The sequence below is a fragment of the Macaca nemestrina genome, chromosome 18 (assembly GCF_043159975.1).
Source record: "Macaca nemestrina isolate mMacNem1 chromosome 18, mMacNem.hap1, whole genome shotgun sequence".
In the NCBI taxonomy this organism is placed as follows: domain Eukaryota; kingdom Metazoa; phylum Chordata; class Mammalia; order Primates; family Cercopithecidae; genus Macaca; species Macaca nemestrina.
This window is the reverse complement of record NC_092142.1, coordinates 29,680,989-29,705,234: the sequence shown is the minus strand read 5'-3', so window position 1 is coordinate 29,705,234 and position 24,246 is coordinate 29,680,989. Positions and strand designations below refer to the sequence as shown.

At 37.3% G+C, this 24,246-nt stretch overlaps 1 protein-coding gene across 11 annotated transcripts in view; it reads right to left on the bottom strand.

Annotated features, from left to right (window-relative positions):
- Nucleotides 1–24,246, bottom strand: part of LOC105482978 (zinc finger protein 267-like) — a 42,986-nt gene that overhangs the window by 14,327 nt on the left and 4,413 nt on the right. For 7 of the 11 annotated variants that reach the window (XM_024793172.2, XM_071084465.1, XM_011743517.3 and 4 more), the window contains 2 exons: nt 19,160–19,286; nt 18,558–18,653 (listed from right to left, as the gene is read on the bottom strand). The exons of 3 other annotated variants lie outside the window; for them this stretch is intronic. In XM_024793172.2, the coding sequence (XP_024648940.2) occupies nt 18,558–18,653; nt 19,160–19,193 (130 nt within the window). In that variant the 5' untranslated portion in view covers nt 19,194–19,286. Of the gene's footprint in view, nt 1–18,557; nt 18,654–19,159; nt 19,287–22,808; nt 24,242–24,246 lie in introns of those variants that run through there. One more of the 11 variants, XM_024793171.2, reaches the window with a different exon arrangement.

Genomic DNA, 24,246 nt, shown 5'->3' with positions numbered 1-24,246 from the left:
GATGGGAATGTAAGTAAATTAGCTCAGTCACTGTGAAAAACAGTTTGGAGATTTCTGAAAGAACTCAGAATTACCATTTGACCCAACAATTCTATTACTCAGTATCCACCCAATGGAAAATGAATTGTTCTACCAAAAAGTCAATGCACTCCTATGGTCATCGCAGCACTATTCACAATAGTAAAAACGTGAAATCAGCCTAGGTGTCCATCAATGATGGACTGGTTAAAGAAAATGTGGTATGTATACACCATGGAATACTATGCAGTCATAAAAAAACAAAAAATCATGTCCTTTGCAGCAACATGGGTGCAGCTATTATCCTAACTAAATTAACACAAGAATAGGAAACCAAAGACCATGTTCTTATAAGTGGGAACTAAACATTGGGTACGTATGGACATAAAGATGGGGAAAAGACACAATGGGGACTCATAGGGGGCAGTAAACGGAGGAAGCAAGGGCTGGAAAACTATCTATTGGGCACTATGCTCATGATCTGGGTGATGGGATCATTCAGACATCAACCAGCGTCTTGCAATATATCCACGTAATGAACAAACACATGTATACCTTGAATCTAAAATAAAAGTCAAAAATATATTTAAAAAAAAAAAGAAACAGAAAAAAATGGGGTCTTACTCTGTCACTCAGACTGGAGTACACTGGTACAATCATAGCTCAATGTAGCCTAGCCTCAAATTCCTGGGGTAAAGCAATCCTCCTGACACAGCCTCCTGAGTCACTGAGACTACAGACACATGCCACAACAACTAATTAAAAAAAAAAAAAAATCTTAGACACAGGGTCTTGCAATACTGCCCAGGCTGGCTTCAAGCAATCCACCTGCCTTAGCCTCCAAAGTAGCTGGGATTAAATGCACATGCCACTGTGCCTAGCAAAATATCTATTTTAAAGATGCTCAACGAGGTAAGAAGAACACAAACAAAAGAAGACAAAAATGCATGAAGAAAATGAGCTTATGAACAAAGATTAAAACTATAAAAAGACAAAGTATGGAACTGAAAAATAACTAAATTTAAGGATTCACTAGAGGGTTTAACCACAGACTTGATCTAACAGAAAAATAACCCAACAAGCTTGATAATAGGTCATTTGAAAGTATACGGTCAGGACAGCAAAAAGAAAAAAACAGAGTGTCTAAGAGACTAATGAGATACTATTAAGTAGACCAATGCTGAGACCAGCTCGGTCGTGGCGACTCTAACCCAGCAGTGCTAGAGGAATTAAAGATACACACACAAAAATATAGCATGTGGAGGGGGAAATCAAGGGTCTCACAGCCTTCAGAGCTGAGAGCCCCGAACAGAGATTTACCCACATATTTACTGACAGCAAGCCAGTGATAAGCATTGTTTCTATAGATTATAGACTAACTAAAAGTATTCCTTACAGGAAACAAACGGATGGGCTGAAATAAAGGGATGGGCTATGGCTAGTTATCTGCAGCAGGAGCGTGTCCTTAAGGCACAGATCGCTCATGCTATTGTTTGTGGTTTAAGAACGTCTTTAAAGCAGTTTTCTGCCCTGGGTGGGCCAGGTGTTCCTTGCCCCGATTCCGGTAAACCCACAACCTTCAGCGTGGACATCATGGCCATCACAAACATGTCACAGTGCTGCAGAGATTTTGTTTATGGTCAGTTTTGGAGCCAGTTTATAGCCAGATTTGGAGGCCTGTTCCCAAAAGGCCAATTTACTCATAATGGGAATTCTAAAACACAAAGAGAGAGAAAAGAGTAGAAACTTTATTTGAAGAAACGATGGCTGAGAATTTTCCAAATTTGAGGGAGAAAACGGCCTAAAATTTAATGAAACTCTACCAACTCTAACTAGTAGCAACACAAAGAGACCCACAACAAGACACATTATAATCAGAGATTCAAAAGTTACAAACAAAGAGAATTTAGAAGCCAGAAAAAAAAAAAAACAAACTGTGACTTGGCATATGCAAGGCCCATTCCTAGGATGATCAGCAAATGTCTCAGCAAACAATCTCACAGGTCAGAAAGTTGAAGAATGATATAGTCAAAGTGCTGAAAAATGACAACTACCAATCAAGAAAATGTTTTCTGCCAAAACTATCCTTTAAAAATTTTGAAATAAGGAATATTCAAAATCAACAAAAGCTGAATGAATTCATATCTACTAGATCTTTTCTAAAAGAACTGCTAAGTAGAGGCAGTTTTTCACACTGAAAAATAAAACGACAGTGAGTAGTAACACAAAATTATATAAAAATATAAAGTATTCTGATAACAGTAATTATATACACAAATAAAATATTCTGTATTATAATGATGGTGCATAGAATACTTTTAATTCTGCTATCGATTTGAAAAGTCAAACACTTTAAAATAACCATAAATCTGTTCTAATGGATTCACAATATAAAGTGATATAATTTGTGATATCAATAAAATACAATGGAGAGTTCATAAAGAGGCAGGATTTTTATACACAATTAAGGTTAGCAGCTTGAGGTAAACTGTTAAAACTTATAGATGTTTCACATAGTATCTATGGTAACCATAAAGCAAATACCTATAATAGATACACAGAGAGAAGTGGGAAAGGAATTAAAACATGTCACTACAAAAATTAACAAAACACTAAGGAAGATAGCAAGAGAGGAAAACAGGACTAAAATAGATACAAGACCTAAAACAAAAAAGGGAACAAAATGCAATAGTGAGTCATTCCCTTTCAGTAATTACTTTCCATATAAATGAATAAATTCAAAAGACATAATTTGGCTGAATAAATTCAAGAAAAAAGATCCAACTCAATGCTTTCTACTGAAGGCCAACTTTAGATCTAAGAATGTACATAAGCTGAACATGAAAGAATGGAAAAAAAAAAATGCCAAAAGTAAAATACTGTCATATTAGTTAAAATACATGTTACATCAAAACATGTTACAAGAGACAAGAAAGAGCATTATGTAATTATAAAAGGGTTCATTGTCCAGGAAGCTATAATAAATATTAACATATACGCACCTAACATTACACCGCTCAAATATATACAGCAACTAGCAAACTTTTACAGAATTGAAGCAATAAATAGCCAGCAGTACAATAGCAGTAGGAGACTTTCATACTCCACTTTCAGTAACGCAAAGAATAAAAGAGACGAAAGATCAGTAAGGAAATAGAGGACTTGAACAACACTATAGACCATTAGACCTAACAGTCATATACAGAACTAACCATTCAACAGCAGAATACACAATATCCATAATCATACATGGCACATTATCACTGAGAGACAACCTGTTAAGCTGCAAAAAAAGTCTTACCAAATTTAAGCAGATGACAATAACACAAAGCATCACTTCTTACTACAACAGAATAAAACTAGAAGAACAGAAAGAAAAATGGCATGTCCAAGAATATGTGGAAACTAAACTCTCAAACATACTCTTGTTCAAAATTTTGAAGACAACACTGTTAAGATGTCAATACTACCTAAAGTGATCTACAGATTCAACGTACTCTCCACCAAATATTAATGGAACTTTTTGCACAGTATTAAAATAATCTGAAATGTCTATGGAATCTCAAGAGACCACAGATGGATAAACAATCTTCCACAGATGGATAAACAATCTTGGGAAAGAAAAACAAAGAGGCATCATACTTTCGGATTTCAAAATATACTACAAAGCTATTGTACTCAAAACAGTGTGCTACTGACACAAAGGTAAATAAAAGATGAAACAGATTGAAGAATCCAGAAATAAATGCTCGTGTATATAGTAAACTTATATTCAACAAAGCTTCCAAGAATTCACAATGAGAAAAGGGACAGTCTCTTCAGCAAATAGGATTGGGAATACTGGAAATCCACAGGGGAAAAAATAAAGTTGGACCTTACCTTGCACATTTACAAACATGAACTCAAAACGGACGGACTTATTTTTCATAGCTACTGTAACTCGCATTTTCTATTTTCTTTTTCAGATGGTTTTCCATCAGCACACAGAGATGCCACTGATATTTCTATGTTAATTTTGTATCCTGCGATTTTACAGAACTTGTTTATTAGTTCTAACAGCTGTTTGGTGTCATGTTTATGTTTTTATTATATACAAGGTCATACTGTCTGTAAACAAGGACGATTTCATTTTTCCATTCCAATTTGGATGCCTTTTATTTCTTTCTCTTGACTAATTACTCTGGCTAGGACTTCTAGTACTATCTTGAATAGGAGTGGTGAAAATGGGTATCCTTATCATGTTACAGATCTCAGAGAAAAAGCTTTCATCTTTTCCCTGTTTGGTATATTAACACTGGTTTGTCATATTTATTGTGTTGAGATACATACCTTCTATACATAATTTGCATAGCGTTTTCACTATAAAGAAAGTTAAAGTTTGTTAAATACTTTTTTGTGCATACAAATAACTACAAAAAATTAAATACCCAGCAATAAACTTAAATTAAAAAGTGAAAAATCTCTATACTGAAAATCATAAAACATGGATGAAAAAATGCAATACACGTGAATAGATGAAAATATACTGTGTTTATATATTGGAAGAATATTATTAAAATGGGCCGGGCACAGTGGCTCACGCCTGTAATCCCAGCACTTTGGGAAGCTGAGACGGGTGGATCACCTGAGGTCAGAAGTTCAAGACCAGACTGGCCAATATGGTGAAACCCCGTCTCTACCAAAAAACTATAAAAATTAGCTGGATGTGGTGGTGGGTGCCTGTAATCCCAGCTACTTGGGAGGCTGAGGCAGGAGAATCATTTGAATCCAGGAGGTGGAGGTTGCAGTGAGCCAAAATCGTGCCATTGCACTCCAACCTGGATGACAAGAGCAAGACTTGGTCTTAGAAAAAAAAAAGAATATTATTAAAAGGGGCATGCTACCCAAAGTGACCTATAGATTTAATGCAATTTCTATCAGAATACCAATGACATTCTTCAAAAAAATAGGGAAAAAAAAAAAACTAAATGTACATGGAACCACAAAATACCCTGAATAGCCAAAGCAATGCTGAGCAAAAGGAACAAGGCTCAAGGCATCACACTACCTGACTTCAAAATGTACTACAAAGCTACAGTACCCCAAACAGCATTATACTGGCATGAAAACAAACACATAGACCAATATGCCCAATGAGTCCGTAAATAAATTCATGCACCTAAAGCTGACTGATTTTCAACAAAGATGTCAAGAACACACTTTGAGGAAAAGATAATCTCTTTAATAAATGGTATAGGAAATATTGAGTATCCATATGCAGAAGAGTAAGACTAGACCCCTAACTCTCATCACATACAAAAACCAACTCAAAATGGATTATAGACTTAAACGTAATGCCCTAAACTATGAAACTATTAGATGAAAGCAGGGCAAATACTCTACAACATTGGACTCAGAAAGACTTCAAAGCCAAGGCAACCTAAGCAAAAATAGGCAAATGAGATTACATCAACCTAAAAGACTTTTGCATATGAAATGACATAACATAATGAAGAGACAATGTACACAATAGGAGAAAATATTCGCAAACGATACATAATGACAAGAGGTTAATATCAAGTATATAAGAAATTTGAACTCTGAAAATGAAACAAACATACAATTCAATTTAAAACCGTGCCACAGACCTTCATAGACATTAGTGAAAAGAAGACATACAAATGCCCAAAAGGTACATAAAAAGATGCTCAACATCACTAATTATCAAGGGAATGCAAATATAAACCACAATGAGATACCACCACACTCTAGCTAAAATGACTATAATCAAAAAGACAAAAAATATAACTTAAACAAGTATTGGAGAGGATGTGAAGAAAAAGGAACACATATATACTGTTGATGGGACTGTAAAGTAGTATGGCCACTATAGAAGAGTATGGAGGTTCCTGAAAAATTAAAAACAGAGCTGTCACATGATTTAGCAATTCTACTATTGGGTAATATACCCAAAAAAAAGGAAATCAATGTGTCAAAAACACAGCTGCTTTCCCATGTTTACTGCAGCACTCTTTCTAATAGCCAAGATATGAAATCAATCCAAATGTACAGGAAGAGATAAATGGATAAAGAAAATGTGGTGTAAATGCACAATGAAATATTATTCAGCCATTAAAAAAAGAATAAAATCTTGTCCTTTGCAATAACATGGATGAACCATGAGATATTATGTTAAGTGAACAGGCTATATACAGAAAGATAAACCCTTCATGGTCTTACTCAAATGAGTAACAAGAAAAAGAAAGAAAGAAAGAGAGAAAGAAAGAGAGAAAGAGACAAAGAAAGAGAAGAGAAGAGAAAGGGTGGGTGGGCAGGGCACAGTGGCTCACACCTCTAATCCCAGCACTTCGGGAGGCCAAGTCGGGGATCATTTTAGTTCAAGAGTTCAAGACCAGCCTGGCCAATATGGTGAAACCCCATCTCTACTAAAAATACAAAAACTTAGCTGGGCATGGTGGCACGTGCCTGTAATCCCAGCTGCTCGGGAGGCTGAGGCAGGAGAATAGCTTGAACCCAGGAGGCAGAGGTTGCAGTCAGCTGAGATCACGCCACTGCACTCCATCCTGGGTGACAGAGCTAGACTCTGTCTAAATGGAAAAAAAGTTGATATAAGCAGAGAGTATAACAGTGGTTACCAGAGACCGAAGGGGGAGGAATAGAAAGAGGTTAACAGGTATAAAGTTACAACTACATAGGAGAAATAAGTTCTGGTGTTCTATTACACAGTATGATAACAATGGTTAATAGAAGGGTATTGCATATTACAAAATAGCTAGAAAAGGCCAGTCACAGTGTTGCATTTCTACAATCTCTGCACTTTGGAAGGCTGAAGCAGGAGGACCACTTAAGGTCAGGAGTTCAAGGCCAGCCTAGACAATGTAGTGAGACCCTATCTCTGCAAAAATTTTTAAAAATTAGCCAGCCATGTTGGCACATGCCTGTAGTCCTAGCTACTTGGGGAGCTGAGGCAGGAGGATCACTTGAACCCAAGAGTTTGAAGTTATGGTGAACTACAATTGTGCCACTGTACTTCAGTCTGGGTGACAGAGTGAGATCCTGTCTCTACAAACATTAAAATTTAAACAAAAAAAAAAAAAACAGCTAGAAGAGAAACTTGAATGTTCTCACCACAAAGAATTATCAAATACATGAGGTTATGCACTAAACACTCTGATATGATCATTATATAACACACACATATATATAAAATTGTACCCCATAAATATGTACAATTAACATTGTATCAATTGAAAAAGTGAACTAAAACTTAAACATAAAACCTATAAATATAAAACTCCTAGAAGAATACAAAAAGGGAAAGCTTGGGCATGAAAATTGGTCTTGGCAATGATTTTTTGGATATAATATCAAAGGGTGAGGCAACAAAACGCAAGAACATACACATGGTACTATATCCGTTTATCCAAAATATTCCAAACATATTCAAAACAGAACATGGAATAGATGCTTGCACACCCATGTACCCTGCAGCATTACTCCCAAAAGACAATACCTGGAAGCAATCAAAATGTCCCTTATTGGATGAGCCGATTAAACAAATGTGGCACACGTACACAACAGAACATTATTGAGCCTTAAAAATCAGAGACATTTCGACAAGTATTATAATACGGACAAACTTTGAGGACATTACGTCAGGTGAAATAAGATAGTTCAAAAGAAAGAGATGCTATTTGATTACACCTATATAAAGTATCTACAGTAGCCAAACTCATAGAAACATTAAGCAGAATGGTGCTCTTCAGGAGCTGGAGAGAAGTGTGGAAAGGACAATTTGTAGTTTAATGGGTATTCACTTTGACTTCTGTAAGATAAAAATGATCTACAAACCTCTTGTAAAACAATATGACTATACTTAACACTAATAAACTGTACACTTAAAAATGTTTGAGATGACAATTGTTATGTTTTCACCATAAAAAATTTGACTACCTAAAAGAGATAGTCATCAAATGTTTCGAAAATCAGCTTCAAAGAACAAAAGTGTTCCTCTCACATAATTATATAGATCCAAACAACGGATTGTGAATTTAAGATTATTTCCAGCCGGGCGCGGTGGCTCACGCCTGTAATCCCAGTACTTTGGGAGGCCATGGTGTGAGGATCATGAGGTCGGGAGGATCACGAGGTCAGGAGATGGAGACCATTCTGGCTAACACAGGGAAACCTTGTCTCTACTAAAACTACAAAAAATTAGCCCGGCGTGGTGGCGGGTGCCTGTAGTCCCAGCTACTCGGGAGGCCGTGGCAAGAGAATGGCGTGAATCTGCGAGGCGGAGCTTGCAGTGAGCTGAGATTGTGCCACTGCACTCCAGCCTGGGCGACAGAGCTAGACTCCGTCTCAAAAAAAAAAAAAAAAAAAGGTTATTTCCTTAACTACTCATCTAGACAGAATAAAGCAATCATTAACAGCTGAGAAAAAAAATATATACAAGATAAGTCATGAACAAAGTAGAGGCAATATTTATACAGGTGAAAAACACATAGATTTTTAAATAAGCAACAGACATACAGCTAATTCATATATAAATTAAACATCATATTGTCTTAAAGTCTTACAGAGTTGAAAATTATCATCCAACTCATAATATCAAAGTTACAAACAAAAATACAATTAACTGATCTAAGGAAACATATATGAAAAAAACACAATCATATGGAATAACAAGAACAAGAGAAATTTTAGTGCATAAAATAATGAATACAACATAGTCTATTAATAATAATCCTTTAGATATTTGCAATTATCAACTGTGTGCACCCATGAAGAAAAGGCATTTTGAATCATTGCCATTCAATGAATGGCAGTAAAATGTCACAGAAAATGCATTATAATCACCAATAATTAGCTCTAATGAGAAAATTTTAATGAGTAAATATTTAAAAGACACTAGGAAAATTTCTTTATCATGTTATCAATATATTGGTGCTATTCTTACACAAAATATAATGGCTATAATAAAGTCTTTAGAAGCTAAGAAAAGCTTTATATTTCCAAATCAAGGAACAACATAAATGTTGCAAAATACGGTGAGAATTGCTAAAATATAATGTCAGTATTTGGAATTAAATTATACATCAGTTAAATATAAAATGGATATCAATCTTAATAATTCTTTTTTGCTTGCAGTAAACTTAAACTTACAATCAAACATATTAAAAAATATGTGGTGCCCACTAGTAATCTAATTTACATCTTACACAATGTGTACATTCGAGTATTTTGTTTCAGAATTTTTGAATCCAAAAATCACAAATTTGATACATTTTCAAGAGTGAAACATATAGGATTAGAAACATAAGCAAGATGACAGACTAGGAGGCCCCCATGCATATTTCTCACAACATAATGTGGCAGCCGTGCCAAACACAACTGCCTTTATGGGAGCTTTGTGATCCAGGTGAGAATTTCTCATGCCCAGCTGGAGCCCAAGATCAAGGAGGACAATTTGAGGACAAGTCCTTCACTGAAGGGTAGGCTTTTTGATTATGGTTCTGGACACACAACAAAAAAATTGCCATATCCCACTGTAGATTTAGCTATAGCTCATTTGGCCTTGGTCCTGCCACTCAAAAAATCTTCCAAGAATCCAGGAGGATTCATTCCCACCTGAGATTCAGGTGACAGGCCTGAAGATCCCGGTCCTGTCTGTGGCCCCTGAATAAGGCAAAATCCATCTCCATCACCTCTCAGTCATGGTCTGGAAAAAGTTCTGTCCACACAGGGACCCTCAGGAAAAAACATCCATCTGTGCCTCTGGATGTAGAACTGCCAACACTGACTGGAATGGGAATCCTGAAGTGGCACTGAAACTTTGCTCCAGTTTCATGCAGCCACAGGTCAGGAAATTTGCTCAACCTGGGACCTGCCTGAAAGCACACATCTGTGCCCCTGGAGCTAGACTTGCTGACATTAGTCTCACTGTGAATCTTAAAGCAGCCCTGTAAGTTTGGCTCTACTTTCTGTCAGCCAGGGTCTGGGAGCAGTTCTGCTCAATGAGAAACCTAGAAGGAGACAAGCCGTGGGCCCAGGGCCCATATCCTGTAGCAGCCCTGTGAATCAGTTCCAGACCCATTCAGCTGTGATCAGGGGTCAGTCATGTCTATCAGTGACTTGTTCAATGACTGGACGAAAGCACTCCCAGAGACTCAGCAGGAGCCACACCTGTCCACATCTATTCTATCAGCACCCTGACTCTGTAGAAACAACCGCAACTCCTTATCTAAGAACCAGCCACAATGCTCAAGATCCTGAAGAAAGTTGTCTTCTTAGAGAACAGACAGGATCCATGACTATCTATGTCCTGCCAATAGGTCTGTCAACCATATATTCCACTGCAGACCCAGCAGCAGTCATGTGACATGACTCCAACACACTCAACTGCAATCTTAGTCAAAATCTCATCAGCTCAGGGTCCGAAAGAAGAAAACATTTATTTCCCAAAACTAGTCTATAATGACTGGAAGAGATGTTTGCTCCTTCACATTCAGGGAAATAAACATAAGGCTACACAGATTATGAAGAATCAGGCAAACCACCACCACCACCACCAAAGGAAACTAAAAAGCCGTAGTAATCATCTCCAAAGAAATGGAGATCTGAAAGTTGGGTAACGAAGAATTCAAAATAATCATCTTAAAGAATTTCAGTGAGATGCAAAAGAACACAGATAGATAACTAAAAAGTTTTATAATACAATATTTGAACAAAATGAGACTTTTAATAGAGAAATAGAAACCATTAAAAAGAACCAAACAGAAATCTTGGCACTAAAGTGAACAATGGAAGAACTGAAAAAATGTAACAGTTTTAACAAGAGACTCAATCATGAAAAAAAAAAAATCAGCAAACTCAAAGACAGGTCATTTGAAAGTAATCAATTAGAAAAAAAATGAAAGTGAGAAGGAACATATAGGCTGTATACCATAAAGTGAACAAATATACACATTTTAGGATTTTCAGAAGAAAGAAAGAGGAAAAAAAGATTATTTAAATATATAATGTCTTAAAATTCCCCAAATCTGGAAAAGGATATGAACAACCAGTTTCATAAAGCTCAAAATAACTGCGGGAAGAAGAACCTAATGAAGATTCCTTTGGGACATATTATAATTAAATTCAAAGACAAAGGCAAAATTCAAAGACAAAGCAAGAATCATGAAAGCAGCATGAGATAAGAGATTATTCACATACAAGGGAAACTTTATGATGTTATCAGTAGATTTTTCAGCAGAAACCTTACAGGCCAAATAGGAGTTATACCATATATTCAAAGTGCTGAAAGAAGGAAAATTTTAAAAAAAGACAACTAAGAAGGCTATATACAACAAAGCATCTTTTAGAAATGAGAGAGATGAAGACATTTCAAGACCCCTCCCCCAAAAAAAATGTTAAGGGAATTTATCACCACTAGACCTGTCTAGAAATGCTAAAGGACTAAAGGGAATTACTCAAGTTGAAATGATGAAATGCTAACTAAATATGAAAGCATTAAAACTACTAATATCACTGGAAATGGTAAATAATGAAATTCAGAATATTCAAATATTGTAATGGTGGGTACATTTATCACTTTTAATTCTAGTATAAGAACTATAAAACAAAAGTATTTTTAAGAAGTATAGCTTTGATAATTTAATGAATACACAATATAAGAAGTTTTAAAATGTGTGAAGGAGAGGAAAACTGTAGAGTTTTCTATGTATAAAAGTTGAATTATTATCATCTTAAATTAGACTGTTATATGATGTTTATGTAAGTCTTATAACCACTGGGGAAAAAAACTGTAGTAGATACATACAATAAAAAGAGAAAGTAATCAAAGTATATAAAAACAACAAAAATAAGACAAAAAATTAACAAAACCAAAGGGAAGACAGCATAAGAGGAGAAAAGAAACAAATGAAGTATAAAATAGAAAACAAAATTACAATAGTTACCTATCAATAATTACATATAAAGAGATTAAATTATCCAATAAACAGACACTGATATAGACTGAATGTCACTTGCAAAATTTAGTTTAAAATTTAATAGCCACTGTGACAGAATTAAGAAGTGGGACTTTTAAGAAGTGATTAGGCCATGAGAGCTCTGCCTGTAATGAATGTATTAATGTCCTTATCACAGCAGTGGGTTAGTCATCACAAGTGTGCATTTGTTATATGCTCTCTCCCCGTCATGCCTTTGGCTATGTTATTATGCAGCATAAAGGTCTTCACCAGATGCCAGTGTCATGTTCTCTGCCTTCCCTGCCTTCAGAATCATAAGCTAAATTAACTTGTATTCTTTATAAATCACCCATTTCCTTATAAAATACCCTGTGATATTCTGATATAGCAGTCACAAAACAAATTTAAAACAGACAAGAGAGTGGCTGAATGGATTTTTAAAAATCCAGTGACAAGATGCTTACAAGAGACTCACTTTTGATTTAAGGACAAACATAGGCTAAAAGTGAAAGAACTGGAAAGGATATTCCATACAAATGATAAACAAAAGAGTGCAGGCAGGGGTAGTTATATTTACATTAGATAAAACAGACTGACAAAATCTGTCACAAGAGACAAAGGAGTTAACTATATAATAATAGAGAGGTTAATTTGTCCAGAGGATAGAACAATTAAATAGATCTATGCACAGAAAACCAAACACCGCATGTTCTCACTCATAGGTGGGAACTGAACAATGAGATCACTTGGACTCGGGAAGGGGAATATCACACACCAGGGCCTATCATGGGGAGGGGGAGGGGGGAGGGATTGCATTGAGAGTTATACCTGATGTAAATGATGAGTTGATGGGTGCTGACGAGTTGATGGGTGCAGCACACCAACATGGCACAAGTATACATATGTAACAAACCTGCACGTTATGCACATGTACCCTAGAACTTAAAGTATAATAATAAATAAATAAATAGATAGATAGATAGATAGATATATGCACCCAACACTGGAATACCTAAATATATAAAGCAAACATTAAGAGAACTGGAAAGAGAAATATACAGAAATACAATAAAAGAAAATGTTAGTATCCTACTTAAAATGGATAGATCACTCAAGCACAAAATTAAGAAAACAGTGCACTATAACACTATAGACTAAATATACATATATATCCCACCCAACAATATGAGAATACACATTCTTCTAAGAATACATGAAATATTCTCCAGGATAGATCACATGTTAAACCAAAAGTAAAAAACAGTAAGTCTTTTCAAATTTATAAAGATTAAAATTATATCAAGATTTTTTTCTGATTGTACTGATATAAAACTAAAAATCAATAGCAGAAAGAAAATTGGAAACTCACAGATATGTAAATATTAAACAACACACTCCGGAAAAATCAACGGGTTAAAGAAGAAATCAAAAGAAAAATCTAAACATATCCTGAGACAAATGAAATTGGAAACACAAGAAACCAAAACTTGTGTGATGCAATCAAAACAGTTCTAATACAGAAGTTTATAAAAATAAAGTTCTACATTAAGAAAAAAAAAAAAAGGCCGGGCACCGTGGCTCACGCCTGTAATCCCAACATTTTGGGAGGCCGAGGCGGGTGGATCACAAGGTCAGGAGATCGAGACCATCCTGGCTAACACAGTGAAACCCCATCTCTACTAAAAATACAAAAAAATTAGCCGGGCGTGGTGGTGAGCACCTGTAGTCCCAGCTACTCGGGAGGCTAAGGCAGGAGAATGGCGTGAACCTGGGAGGCAGAGCTTGCAGTGAGCCAAGATCGCACCACTACACTCCAGCCTAGGTGACAGAGTGAGACTCCGTCTTAAAAAAGAAAAAAAAGAAAAAAAGAACAAAAAAGATGTTAAATAAGCAATCTAACTCAATTCCTCAAGAAACTTGAACAAGAACAAAATAATCCCAATCCCAATGTTAGCAAAATTATGGAAATAATAAGAATTAGAACAAAAAGAGACTAAATAAAGACTAGAAAAACAATAGAAAACATCAAAGAAACTGAGTTGAGTTTTTCAAAGAAAACAAAATTGAGAAACTTTTGGCCAGATTAAACAAAGGAACAAAAAGAGAGAGGACTCAAAAAATTACAAATGGGCTGTGTGCACTTGCTCATGCTTGTAATCCCAGCGCTTTGGGAGCCCAGGAGTTGCAGACCAGCCTTGGCAACATGGCGAAACCCCTCTCTCCAAAAAGTACAAAAATTAGCTGAGCATGGTGGTATGCACCGATAGTCCCAGCTACTTGGGAGATGGGAGAATCACCTGAGCCTGGGAGGATGAGGCTGCAGTGAGTCATGATCATGCCACTGCACTTTGGCCTGGGCATCCAAGTGTGACCCTGTCTCAAATAAATAAATAAATACATAATGAGTCATGACAATTGACAACACACAAATACAAAGAATAATAAGAGACTACTATGAACAATCATATGACAACAAATTGGGTAACTCAGAAGAAATAGATTCTTAGTAATGAATGACTCACCAAGATTAAATCACAAAGAAACAGAAATACTGAACAGACCAATAATAAGAAAGGAGATTGAAGCAGTTACAAAAAATCCAGTGAGAAAAAGCCTATGACCAAATGACTTCATGGGTGCATGGCATCACACATTTAAAGATGAATTAATGTCCATCCTTCTCAAATTCTTCCAAAAAATTGAAGGGAAAAAACACTGCCCCTTAGTTTGCATGTAATGAAAAGTGGGTATATAAGTACATGACTGCAGAACTGCTCCTCTCAGCACACTGCCTACAGGGGAGCCTCACTCCACAGGAGCAGTCATAGAGCTGCAACACTGCCAGCTCAATAAAGCTGTTTTCTTCTACCACTACCTTGCATTTGAATTCTTCCTAAGTGAAGCTATGAACCTTCCCAGGATAAGCCCCAATCTGGGGGCTCACCTGCCCTGCAACAAGAGCAATTAGGTAAGAAAAAGAAATAAAAGGCACTCACATCAGCAACAAAGAATTATAATTCTCTCTGCTTGCAGATTAGGTGATTTTATATACAGAAAATCCTGAAGAGTATACAAAAAGAGTTAGAGCTAATAAACTCATTCAGTAAAGCTGAGGTCACAAAATTAACATACAAAAATCAGTTGCATTTCTATATACTAACAATAAACGATCTGAGAAAAAAAGTTAAGCAAACAATCCAATTTATAATAGCATCAAAAAGTATAAAATTATTATGACTCCATTTAATAAAGGAGGTAAAAGATCTGCTTATTAAAATCCATAAGACACTGATGAATGTAATTGAAAAAGACACAAATAAATGGAAAGATAGCCCTTGTTCATGGACTGAAAAAATTAATACTGATAAAATGTCCACACTACACAAAGTGATATACAGATACAAAGTAATCCCTATTAAAATTCCAATGTCAGTTTTCACAGAAATAAAAATAAATTCTAAAATTTATTTTATTTTATATATATTTTTTGAGACAGAGTCTCGCTGTTGCTCAGGCTGGAGTGCAGTGGCGTGCTCTTGACTCACTGCAACCTCCACCTCCCGGGTTCAAGCAATTCTCTTGCCTCAGCCTCCTCAACAGCTGAGACTACAGGTATGCGCCACCACACCTGGCTAATTTTTGTAATTTTAGTAGAGACAGGGTTTCACCATGTTGGCCAGGCTGGTCTTAAACTCCTGGCCTCAAGTGATCCACCTGCTTCGGTCTCCCGAAGTGCTGGGATTACAGGTGTGAGCCACCACATCTGGCCTTCAAATTTCTACAAAACCACAAATGACCCCAAATAGCCAACACAATCATAAGAAATAAGAATGAAGGTAAAGGCATCACACGTCTTCATTCCAAGCTATTACAAAGCTATACCAATAGTGAGTATTATATTGACCTAAAAAGACACATAGACCAATGGAACAGAACAAGGAAACTAAAAATAACCCCATGTGTATACAGTTAGCAATCTTTGACAAGGGCACCAAGATACACAAAGGGAAAAGTATGGTCTCTTCAATAAATTATACTGGAAAAGGTGGATATTTATGAGCAAAAGGACGAAATTGAACATTTATACCATATACAAAAATGAACTCAAAAAGAATTAACACTTAAATGTAAAACCAGAAATTGTGTAACTTTTAGAAGAAACACAGGGAACAAACTTTTCGACATCAGCCTTGGTACTGAATTTTTAGATTTCACACCAAAAAAGCACAACCAACAAAATCAAAAAACAAAAACAAGTGGGACTACATCAAACTAAAAAGTGTCTGCACAGCAAAGGAAACAAAGAACAACATGAAAAGGCAACCTAAGGACTGACCTAAGGACTAGGAGAAAATATATCTGATAAGAGTTTCATATCCAAAATATGTAAGAATCTCACACAACTCAATTGCCAGTAAAAGTAAATCTGACTTAAAAGGACCTGACTAGAAATTTTTCCAGGGATGACATAAAAGTAGTAAACAGGTTTAAGAAAAGGTGCTCAACATAATTAATCATCAGGGAAATGCACATCAAACCTCAATGAGCCATCACCTCACATTTACAGAGAGATACCACAATGAGATATCAAATCATGAAATATCACCTCATACTGTTAGAATACCTATTATCAAAGAGAAAAGAGACCACAAATGGTGACAGTGTAGAGAAAAGAAAACGTTGTACACCGTTGGTGGAAATGTAAATTGATCCAGCCATTATGGGAAAAAGCATGGAGGCTCCTCAAAAAATTAAAAATAGAAGTACCATATGAACCTCTAATCCTACTTCTAAGTATATACCTAAAAGAAATACAATCTGGCAGGAGCAGTGGCTCACACCTGTAATCACAGCACTTTGGGAGGCCGAGGCAGGCAGATCACTTGAGGCCAGGAATTCAAGACCAAACTGGCCAACATGGCGAAACCTCGTCTCTACTAAAAATACAAAAAAATTAGCCAGGCGGGGTGGCACAAGCAGGTAATCCCAGCTACTCGGGCGGCTGAGGCAGCAAAATCGCTTCAACCTGGGAAGTGGAGGTTGTAGTGAGCCAAGATGGCACCACTGCACTCCAGCCTGGGCAACAAAGTGAGACTCCATCTCAAAAATAAATAAATAAATAAATAAATAAATAAATAAAATAAAATAAAATCAGTTAAAGAGATATGTGCACCCCTATGTTCATAGCTGATTATTCACAATATATAGTGGAATATTATTCAGCATAATGAAGAAGGTAATCCTGCCATTTCTGACAACATGGATGAATGAACCAGGTAGACACTATGGTAACTGAGTAAGAGAAATACAAATACTGTATAATATCAGTTATTTGTGGAATCTAAAAAAAGTTGAGCTCATAGAAGTAAAGTATAGAATGGGTCCCAACAGCTGACAGGTGGTAAAACTGGGGAGATACTGGTCAAAGAGTACAAACTTTCATTTAAAAGATAAATTCTGGGGATCTAATGTACAGCATTGTGAATATAGTTTACAATACTCATATATATTTAAGATTTGCTAACACAGTAGATCTTTAATGTTCTCTCCACAAAAAACCTGGCAACTGTGAGATGATTAATATGTTAATTAATTTCATTGTATTAATCAATACACACTGTATACATAGATAAAATCAAATGATCAGGATGCACCTCTCAAATATATATAATTTACAAGTGTGGGGAAAAAATCCACATGAAAGAAGGAAGGAAAAGAAAAAAGAAAAGGAAAAGAAAGAAAACAAACATAAAGAACACATTCTCATTAAGCTTCCCACTTAACCAGACAAAATTATAAAATGTTATGAATATATAAGGTAAGAGTTGAAAGTTTACTATATACTGAACAATGTTCTCAGCTCCCCATAGACATTTATTTACTTAAGAATTCTACATAGTATTATATTAAATGATTTTAAATCTGTGGAATTTGTGCATACAGATATTATATTTCTAATCTTAGTTTAGACTAGGAAAGATGAAAAGTTGAAGTGAAATACAGGATCAGATTTTTTTTTATATTTAGGAAGATGTTTTGCACTGTGATGAATTACTGAGTCTCAATTTTTGTAGGATCATCTTGGAAACCACCATAGGATTAGAAATTAATATACCAGAAAATATGTGGCATCTATCCACAGAATTCCTGGGACTTTTGAAAAAAATCCTACTGTCCATCACTCATCTCACACATTTCTGACATGACGCAAAACCAGAACTTTAAAAGGGGTTCCACATAGAGGTAGAAACATGCCCAGACTTTCCCAGAGCCCCCAAATCAATGCAAGGGCAGTCAGATCACACAGGCCCTCATAGGCCAAGGGGAGCACTTTGGCTGTCACTGTGAATATGATGGTGGATCACAGAAGGGGAAGGAGAATCATCAGATAATTTAAGAACATGAGACAGAAGATGTCCCTCTGTGACAGCAAGAGAAAGAAATAAACCCAGGTGTCTCAAAAATCATTTCCATTGGAGAACTTCCCAATCCACACTCCAAGGTCTGGTTCTTTCTTGACCGCTGGACCTCTCACTCACGTCATCTACTTCATCTGCTCCCACCTACCTGGCTGGATGGCTACTGTCTCCTCACTCTTCACATTCCAGGGCTCTTTCCTTTGCTCCAAAAAGGTGATCAGGTCCGGCTTAGAGACAGCGAGACCTGTTTTATTAGAAAAAGTCACATGACTCTTGCTGGGAGTTCTTTAATTGCCAGCTCAGTAGGATACTCAGTAAAGAGGGAACATTATAGAGGATCCTAGAAAATTACTTCCCCAAACACTGTTTCCTGTCAGCTTCTTTACAATATTTAGGAAGCATTTTAAACAAAGGAATCCTGAGCTTCACTTCCAAGTATGACTAAATCAAAAATAAGGAGAAGGAATTGGATTTTAAAGTGTGGGCAATCATAGTTTATGTCACTCCATTTCTAGAATCACCACTAAACTACAGTGAAGCTTCGACATCATCTTAAGAAAGAAGGCAAATGTCAAGATCAAACATTAGGAAGTCTTTTCTATAACAAACCCACAATTTTTTTTTTTCCTGGAAGCAGGAACCTGAATTCATTCATATAAAGCATAAGCTCCCAAGTGACATTCTACAAAGGACAGAAATAAAATCCTTAGTTATTAGATGTTAGATATTCCAAAGGCAAGTTATCCTCACCCAGAGAGACCAGGTTTCTGTAGTTCTCTAACATCACATCCCCATATAAAAGCTTCTGATCTGAGTCCAGGTGTTCCCACTCCTCCTGAGAGAATTCTATGGCAACATCCCTGAATGTCAACAGTCCCTGAAATAAAAATAAATAGCACATTGACCATGTGGCCATGGGCAGAGTTCATCATTTGACAAACCAAGATGAAATAAGAGAGCTAAGAAAACTGACTCTGATTTATATGAGTGACCTGAAATATTCAATAAGACACTTTCAAACATAATAATATTTTCTAATGTATTCTCTAACTCTGTGGAAAGAGAATGATATAAGATCCACAAAACCAGTGTAGACATTATGCCTATATAGAATATAGAGTATAAAACTAAGGCATCAAGGCCAGGTGCGGTGGCTCATACCTGTAATCTCAGCACTTTGGGATGCTGAGGTGGGTGGATCACCTGAAGTTCGAGACTAGCCTGGTCAACATGATGAAACCCTATCTCTACTAAAAATACAAAACATTAGCTGGGCGTGGTGGCACAAGCCTATAATCCCAGCTACTCAGGAACCCGAGGCAGGAGAATCGCTTGAACCAGGAGGCGGAGGTTGCAGTGAGCCAAGATTGCGCCACTGAACTCCAGCCTGAGCAACAAGAGCAAAATTCCGTCTCAAAAAACAAAAACAAACAAAAAACTAAGGCATCAACATAGGAATATACACTTTTGAGTCTATATTTACATCATCCACAATCAGTTGTGTATAATTCTCAGGTGGAAAAGTCATGGTGACTTAGAGGCATACTTCTCAAATTGTATTGTATTCAACAATAAACTGCAGAACTGGTTCAAATGCAGATTCTGATTCAGGAGATTTGGGGCTGGGGCTGGGGCTGCGTTTCTGCATTTTTAACAAGCTCATCAGTGATGCCAATGCCTCAGGTCCAGAGGCCACACTTCTGAACAGCAGAGAGGTAGAACACTGAGGGAAGAATGCAGGGATGATGTGGAATTGAGAGTTTTATGAAATTTACAGGTTATAACATAATAGCAAGAATAGTAGAATCCTTTTTGAACATTTACTATTTCCTAGATGTCATCCTAGCAGTTTTTCATGTATTGATAAAACCATAAAAATAATCTACGTGAGAAATAATACTATTCTTCCTCTTTAATAAAAATGTTTTGCTAATGCTTCCCCTGTCTCAAGCCTGAAAAAAAAATTTTTGCCAAATATCTAGTATATAATAGAGCTTACTTTATTTTTTATTTATATTTATTTATATTTATTTATTATTTTACCCCAGTATCTAACTTAGAATTCATTTCAAAGGGACATAACAGGCCAATATGCAGAGATAAGTATAAAAGAATGTTCAGAGCAGGTGTCACAACTGAGAAGATGATGAAAACAGGAAGGCAGCAACACAAAACTAATCAAATGATGTTTATGTCATACACACACACACACATAGAAATGGTAACTATACATACATGAAAAGTGACAGAACATTTTTTAATTAAGAAATATTTTAAGTTGTGTTAAAACTATAAAACTCTTTATGGATGATGCCTTTTTCTGTTTTTTAACAAACTATGAAGACTAATATATACAATGATATAAACTAAAATAAAGAGCTTCTGTTTCTGAGTCTAGTTTTTTTCCCCCAAGTTTTTGTTTTATTTATTCTAAGTGCTGTGTTATATTTTAGAGTATTAAGACAGTAGATATATTAATTATATGTTAATTGTTGTTATCTTTCTCTGAAAATACAGAGAATAAAGGAGTGTATGCTTGCGAAATTAGTAAATTAAAAAGGAAACCTACAGAAGTGAGGCTTGTTTCAGAACTTCCAGTTGCAAAAACCAGTATTTACAGTCAACAAACGTGAGAGCCTTCACTCTCCAAAGCAACCCACAAGCAAAGGGAAACTAAAAAGCAATGGGAGTCTCTGGATTAAACGAGATGGTTTATACGCATCACTCAGTAAATCCTCCCTCCTAGATACTCATTAACAACAAAGAGAAAAATAACTAGTGAAGGAATCCGGCAGAGAGCACCCGAACCAGAGGAATGAAGTTAGCATCAGCTGTAATGAGATGAACCGGTATCAGTGCTGACGCACAGATGGACCCATAATCATTATTGTGATATCAGTGGGGGAAAAAAGTAAATCATGATCCGAGTATAATAATAAAATCTGTGGAGGAACATACAGGTGGCCATATTTCTTCAAACTGGCCATGTGACCCTACTTAGAAGCCTGGACTGAGAACCACTCAGCTAAGCATTCCTCTCAAGCTTCAATATGCATACACATCATTTGGTATTCTGGGGCCTGTGCTAAGTACTGCGATTCTGCAGGTTTGGAAAAGTTCCATGAATCGGCTTAAGACCCATTATCATTAGCACACAGCTAGAGGAAGCGGGCACAGCACAGAGTCCTTTACACCCAATACTCGAATCACAACGCAAATACTTTTCATTCACAGCGAGGACCACCAACCACTGTCCTGAAAAATCACATCCTTTGCCAGCCATTTAAAGTCTACAGAGGCTGGAGAGTACGGTAACATCTAAGTCAGCATTTGGAAAACAGCATGGATACATGCATGAAAGCAGTGTTTACTGAGCTTGTACTATGTGCTCACAGTATGCACTGTGCTAGCAACATCACATGGTGTGAGTTAAGCCACATAAACCCCTGGGATGTGAGTCCTGAGTATCCCATAATTCCCTGCAAGATTTAGATGATGGCCCAGCCTTTCTCTCTCTTCTTCTGTTTCCCTGTCACTACAAAAGCTAACTATAGACAGATGGGATGGATACGGAAAAGAAGGCTGAAGTTTAGTTCATAAGGATTTCTCACTGTAGTCTTTACATTGACTTTGTTACTACTTGCGGAGCAACTACTGGACCTGCAGGAATGGAAAAAAGGTTGCCAGGTGGGATGTCTCTAGAAGCACTGTTTCAATGAAGAAAAAAATTCAGGCCCCCATATTGTCCTTTGCTCCCATTTAACTGCTTTTGGGTTTGGGGAAATTGTGAGCACTGGCTCTGGAGAACCAGCAAGAGCAACCACTCAGGAGTCTGATCTCCAACAAACAGTTCTGTGAAGGTAGGCTCCCAGGTGGAGCCAGACCTGAACCAAGCTCAGAAGAGGGTGGATTTGGGCAGGGTTAGGGCAGACCAAGGCAAGGGGCACGGGGCAGGCCCTAGGCTTCCCATCTCTATCTTGCTGATGTAAGTCCTGTCTTTCCTAAGCCTGACTCCCAGAGTTTTTCTGATTTTAACTGTTTGTTTCATCCTTAACTGTTTTGTAAATCCATTAACAAGCAATTTAGTCAAAACATGTAGGGCCTTCTGGGAAATTATGTTAAAAACCAAATCAAGAGAAAATCGATAGAAATAATAACAACTCTTCTGTCCATGGATGGCACTTTGGGTGGTGACATCAGAACTCACAATGTCAACATAAGGGCAGTGTCCCAAATCAAGCCCAAGTTCCCCATATACCTCCGTGCTTGCACAGGACCACATGATGCTGAATTTGGCCATTATCCACCTGCTCTAGACTGAAAGTTCCTGGATGGTAGGGACTATGGCTGCTACAAGTGTTGATCTAATGGCCATATGAAATGGAAGCAATTGGTTTACCTATCAGTATGAGTCTCCAGAACTCCTACTTGTTCTTCGTCCACATAGTAGAACACTGGAGCAACTCCCATTTGGATACCAAATAAACAGATTCCTTCTGAGAGTGGAGGAACAAATCCTGGATAATACATTCCTTTCCCTCTGAGATGGAAAGAAATTAGACCCTGTTGTCAGCCTGACCTCAGTCTGCACAGGACATCACCAAATGTCTCAAGGTGCTGGTGAAGGAGTCCCTGGTGATCTTGTGCTCAGGCCCCAATAGTGATTTGGGCAGGACAGACTCAGGCCGACTCTGTGGGGCCAGGATACAAAGTGGAACTGCCCCAGTGGAGCCACAGATTCTGGAGCCAGGCATAATATTACCTATACCTGATCAGCTAACTCTTGGGTACAAGAAAGGGCAAGATTACCCTATTCCAGTAACGCAGCTCACAGGTAGCTGTAGTTTTATTCATGGCTCTGGACAGTGGTGGCCCTGCCCTCCCTTCGCTAAGATGCTGCTTTACACTAACAGATTCTGCCACCATATTCTGCTTAGACCAGAAGGCCCTCACAGAACTGCAGCAGCTCACTGGACAAGATCTGGAAAACTTGAAGGACCCCACACAAAAAGTAGGGCTTTACAAGGTCTACGTCAATCTCTCGTAATGCAGAAACTGTCCCCTGGATTTTCTATACATCCTCAGTGCAAAGTCTGGCCCTGTCTTGTGGATCCCAGGTGGAGACCAGCCTTTATGTGCAGACCCCAGACGGAATCAACCTGGCTCTGCATTCTTGGGTGTTGCTGTGAAGAGAGGAAAACTAGAGGAGACAGCCCCTCAGGAAGGCTGCTGTCACACATCCTAGAGAACCCCAGGACCTGGGTTCAACTTTTGGGGCTGCAGATTTAGGTGTTGGAGGGGCAGGGAAGTGGCATGCACCCTCCGCACATTCATGGGCATTTGGGCAAGAGGATGAAGGGAATGTTGAGATTCTCAGGCCTACTCCATGTATGTGCATGTGCCTGGTTGGTTTCCAGTCCCCATGGTCTCTAAATCAGTTTCAGGTCTGAAGATGCCAGGGGCATGACAGAGCCGGAATGGCTAACTGATGCCCTGTGAACTTACTTCTGTAGAAATCTGGCCAACTGTTCTAGAAGGGATTAAAGATTCCAAATAAGCAGAGAGACCATTCTGCCTGCAGATTTTTGGGGCAATGGGCACTTTGCTGCACAACTGTGGGTTGTGACGGGAAGTCTTCGAGGGAACGTCGCCTCTAGAGTGAGGCCTGCGGCACCTTACATGTCTCAGTGTTTGGGAAATACAATTAAAAACAGAATCATCAGAAAAACAATGCACAGTGGTAGAAAAGAAAGAAAACTGTTTTATGACACAATCAGACCAAATGTGAAGGACATTACATGCAATCTGCTAAGAGACTGGAAAAACAGTCACTCATG